At 54.2% G+C, this 5,012-nt stretch overlaps 1 protein-coding gene across 1 annotated transcript in view; it reads right to left on the bottom strand.

The window, feature by feature from the left end:
• Window positions 1-234: 234 nt before the first annotated feature.
• The window catches only part of PLXDC1 (plexin domain containing 1), a 63,555-nt gene continuing 58,777 nt past the window's right edge, over window positions 235-5,012 (bottom strand). The window contains exons 12-14 of the mRNA XM_007465150.1: window positions 4,485-4,520; window positions 2,164-2,324; window positions 235-629 (exon numbers count right to left, since the gene is read on the bottom strand). Of these exons, the coding sequence (XP_007465212.1) occupies window positions 510-629; window positions 2,164-2,324; window positions 4,485-4,520 (317 nt within the window). The 3' untranslated portion in view covers window positions 235-509. The remainder of the gene's footprint in view (window positions 630-2,163; window positions 2,325-4,484; window positions 4,521-5,012) is intronic.

Raw genomic sequence — 5,012 nt, forward strand, 5'->3', positions numbered from 1 at the left:
ATGGAGAGAACTCCTTCTTCAGACTTCCAGAGCACAGAAGCTGGGGCAAAATATGCTGCATCCATAGCCTTGAGGACCAGCTCTTGAGTCTATGGACCCTGGAATACAGCGGCCCCAATGTAGAGCTGAGTTCTCTTGTGTCATATGTAAGGGCGTTAGGTGACCGGAGCAGGGTATCTGGCCATCTCCAGGTAGGAGGGGACCTCTGAGGCAGCTACAGAGTAGACCATTGAGAGACTCAGAAGGGAAGACCCCTGGCATCAAAACAGGCTGAAATTAGGTTACTGTTCCTTAAAAATTCAATGTGGTTGCTTTTCTGCCTCCTGCTTCAAGAGTTGGGGTGTGATGGCCAAACTATAGCTCTGGCACCACAGACCATGGGCTCATCTTCCCAGCCAGGGTGTGTTCAGAGGAGGCCAAGGAAAGTCACTTCTCTGCTCTGCTTTGACTCATGTTTGCTGAGGTCCCCGGGTCTTCCTTCCTACCCTTCCAAGGGAGACCTGGCGCTCTCAGCACTGCTCGGCCTCCACGAAGCCCTCCTTCTCGTGGCCTGAGGGCTCAACTTCTGTGTAGGTGGAGTGGTTAAGGTGGCTGCGGAACTTCATGGCCGGCCAGCGGCGAGGTCTCCGCTGCGGGGACACAGGTGCAGAGTCAGCGGGCGCGATCCCTCGCCCGGGACCCTCCCCCCCTCCCCCTTCCCCCGGGGGACGGCTCTGAGCACTTCTCAAAGGTGCTGGCGGAGGGTGAAGTTTAGGGCCCTCTCCCCCAGAAGGCTCCCGGCTGTGATCCTTCGCGACCCTGGGAAACCTGCTGGGAGCCCCAGGAGTTGGGAAGGAAGAGGTCATTTTATTCCTCGCAGTGTGGACTGCAGGACGCAAGGTGAAAAGCTCAGCAGTACACTGAGTGGAGTCCTGAGACTGTGGAAAGTGAGGGAGTGGGTAAGAGATGGAATGATCTGGGAGGCTCTGGAAACGCTAAGATAACCCTCCAGACAGTACAGGTCCTGCATCAGAGCTGGGGAGCTGAAGGAAATGCAGGTTCCCAGGCCTGCACCAGACCTCTGGTCAGCATCCCTGTGACTGGGGATCTGCAGTTTCCCCAGGTGAAACAAGGTTGGACTTAGCCTCAGTAGGTCTTAATCTTAACCTAAGAATGACTGGTTAGAATTCATAAGAAACAGGGGGCATCTAAACAGAGAGGAGGGGGCTTCCCTGGTAGCGCAGTGGTTGGGATTCCGCCTGCTGATGCAGGGGACACGGGTTCGTGCCCCGGTCCGGGAGGATCCCGCGTGCCGCGGAGCGGCTGGGCCCGTGAGCCATGGCCGCTGAGCCTGCGCGTCCGGAGCCTGTGCTCCGCAACAGGAGAGGCCACAGCAGTGAGAGGCCCGCGTACTGCAAAAAAAAAAACAGAGAGGAGGGAACGACCTAGGCCTCTGCGTGATGAGGTTGGGGGCTTGTGACCCATGTGGAGGATTGCAGTCCCAGAGGCCCTATCACTGTAGGATTCAGAGAGCTGGTCAGATGCCGAGAGTGGGGTGCTGGGGCAGGGGCTGCTGAGCTCTGTGGCCCAGAGTGAAGGGGCCCAGGCCTTACTTCCCACGCTGCACCTCAGGCTGACTCTTCTGAATCCTGAGATGTTGCAAACTGCAGCATCCTCAACAAAAGCTCCCAGACAGAGCAACTCTCATGATTACTATGGCCTGTCAAATCTAATCGAAAATCGCACACAGCAGGCCAAGAGGCAGAGACCTCAATTCCATTATGGCTTTGAATAAGCACCAGGCCTGGAATTTGGGTGTGAGAGAGCATAAATCATTAGGGATGGTTGCACAACACTCAAGGGGCATGTGAGGCATTTTTGGCCTCTTTCTTTCTTCTGGGGACTGTTCTGATTTCACAAATGGGAGCGCAAAAGCAGAGGCTGTTCAACAGGACAAGAGGACTGGAGGAGTCCTGAGGGGTCAAGCCCTGGGGGGTTAGGGACTCAGAGAGTGCCCGCCAGTGCAAGATGTGCCTGGATGGAGTCAATGAAGTCCCTCAGGTGGAAACAGGAGGCTGGCACGTGGCGGGTGAGGGATGAGATGGGGAGAGGCAGGTACTGAAAGGCTGGGGAAACACTGATGCAGATGCAGACGCCGGAGAGGCGGCCCAATCCTGCACTGACCTCGATGAGGAAGAGCGCAGTGTTGGAGGTGGGGTGGCCGCTGATATAGATCCCGGCCAGGATGATGGCCGCCAAGAGGAGGACGGCCAGCACGATGCCCACGATGGTGCCCAGGTGCAAGGGGGGGCCCTTTGTCTTGGGGGACAGGTTGTTCTGAAGGCCTGTGGAGAGACCATTAGGTCAGGGGAGCCAGGAAGGTGGGGTCATGGGGTCCTGGGTTCTGACAAAGTCCCAGAGATGAAAGCTGACTGAACCTTCAGGTCTACTTATCAAATACATGAAAAGGTGGAATCGGTGGAACCATTATGAGTATGACATTAACTTTGCTCTTAGCACGGTTCGGGTGGTTTTCCAAAATCACTTAAAAGTTGCCCAAATGTCTACTAAGGATCATAAAGTTTCTCTCCAGTACCCATCCCATATAAGTTCTTTTAAGGAATTCATAAAGGGCATGTGATGGTTAAGAGTTGGGATCTGGAGTCTGGCTGCCTGGATTCAAATCCAGGCTCTGCTACTTACGAGCTGTGTGACCTTGGGCAAATTATTTAACTTCTCTGTGTCTCGGTTATCGTTTCTGTAGCACAAGGATAATAATGTTAAGTACCTGGTGGGGTTATTGAGAGGGTGAAAATGAGATAATTCATGTCAACTGCTGAGGATCACGGCAGGTATCTTGGACAACTTTAAAAAGTGTTAGCTATTATGATAGCAAAATGACCACATCTTTACCTGTCACTGTCCACTACCAGATTGTGACCTCCTGTAGGGCAAGGACAGTGTCTTATTCATCTCTGTGTTTTCAACTCTTAGAAAAATTGGCAGACCCATCAGAGGAACTCAATAAAAGAAATGAACTAGACACTCGGAGGGCTAATAAACCAGCAGACACTCTTTGTGAACATTCCAAGCATTTGAAATACATTCCCCAGGAGAAGACTGGGTATTTTCCGTAGACTATCGAGCTGGAAGCTCATCCAGTCCAACCCCTTTCTAGTATGGCTGAAGGAATGGAAATACAGAGAGATGAAGTGATTTGTCCAAGGACACAGTTAGTGCCAGCCACCAAGAAACCTAGTTCCCTGATACTACCTGGGGTGGGCTTTTGCTCCTTCTCTCTACCCTAAAAGGATGTGGAAATAACGACATAGAGAAGACAGATGATCATGTAAGCAACACAAATGTTGAATCCACTTTATATCCGCTAGGGTAGAATGGGAGTCAACAGGGGGTAGAGATTTTTAATAAGATGTTGTGTGCATCCAAAATCATTATGTTCCCCATCCCCTTTTCTCTGTCAGCAGAAAAAAAACCCAGGAGAGAAACTATCCTGGGGCACTCCTGTGCGTGGTTCATGCCTCTATCCGCTAAGAGCTGGGGGAGCTGCGATGACATGCCCCAAGCTGGCCTCTCCTGAGCCGTGGCCGTCAGACCTCAGCCTTCAGTGACCCTATGATCTGAGGGGCAGAGATTGGGCTGATGAGCACATGGTGCAGAGTAAGGGGAACGTGGCCCAGGGCCCCCTGCTTCCCCCCAGCCCAACAGACACACGTGTACACTCACACCCACAGCCCACAGAGCAGCAATGGCTCCATCTCCCGTGGGAGACCCCATCAAGATGTGCTGCGTTAATAGCCCCTCCTCTCCTGCTGGAGCCCAGGTAACAGTCTCCCAGCCCCTGGGGCTGGAAGGCTCCTCCATCTCCCGTTTGTGGTAGTTGCAGCAAGGGCTTGAGCTGGCTCTGGGCAAAGGGCAGGGGAGGTGGGGTCACCCCATGTCCCCAGAGAGGAGGTTATCCCCCAGGCAGTCCTGGGGAAAGGGGACCCCACCTTCTGGCACCCTGTAAAAATTGTGGTGGACAACGTTTATGTACTCTCTGCCAAGCCAGGTTGGGATCAAATGCCACTTGAGTGAGAGAAGCTGCTCTCCACCCCTCATTGGCTGGGAGGCCCCTGGGGACAGAAGCCAGGGCCACAGGCCCACACAGCCATGCCTGCCCTAGCTTAGCCCTCACTTCCTCCTCTCACTCCTATCAGGGAAGCGGATACTCAAGGGCACAGAGGCCGGGAGAAGAACCACAGGAGGTTCCTGGCTGAGATGAGAAATGTCTGGATGTAGATTTGCTCCTTCAGTCTAGGGGGTCTGTTCCCAGAAGCCCCCTGCCTTTCCACGCAGCAGGAAGTCCGGGAAGTGCAGGCTGCTCTTGTTTCCCCCTCCCCCACTCAGAGTAAAAGCAAAGAAGCCAGGTGACGGCTGCACCCTCTTCCAGGGCGGGTCCAAGAGGCAGTGGTGTGATGAAGAGGGGCAGGCAGTTCTGTACTCACCCTCTCCTTCTGCATAGGGATTCAACTTGGTGTCATCTTCAAAGGGAAAGGAGAGAAGGCACAAGGTTAGTGGAATCATGATGGCCTCTGTCACTAGGTCTGGATGAGACTTTAGGGAGGTTCAAGTCCAACCCTTCATTTTGAAGGCTGGGAAACTGAAGCACAGAGAGGGGAGGTGACTTGCTCAAAGTCACACAGCAGTGTAAAGGTAGAAGGCCACAGACAAGCCAACTTTTCGTAGTGTTCATACATTCAACAAATATTTACTGAGTGTTTACTAGGAGTTGACTCCAACTGGGGGCCTCGCCCAGACAAAGGGAGTCAAGAAGGAGGGATGGGGCTTCCCTGGTGGCGCAGTGGTTGAGAGTCCGCCTGCCGATGCAGGGGATACGGGTTCGTGCCCCGGTCCGGGAGGATCCCACGTGCCGCGGAGCGGCTGGGCCCGTGAGCCATGGCCGCTGAGCCTGCGCGTCTGGAGCCTGTGCTCCGCAACGGGCGAGGCCACAACAGTGAGAGGCCCGCGTACCG

Source organism: Lipotes vexillifer, unplaced genomic scaffold (genome assembly GCF_000442215.2).
Source record: "Lipotes vexillifer unplaced genomic scaffold, Lipotes_vexillifer_v1.1 scaffold591, whole genome shotgun sequence".
In the NCBI taxonomy this organism is placed as follows: Eukaryota; Metazoa; Chordata; class Mammalia; order Artiodactyla; family Lipotidae; genus Lipotes; species Lipotes vexillifer.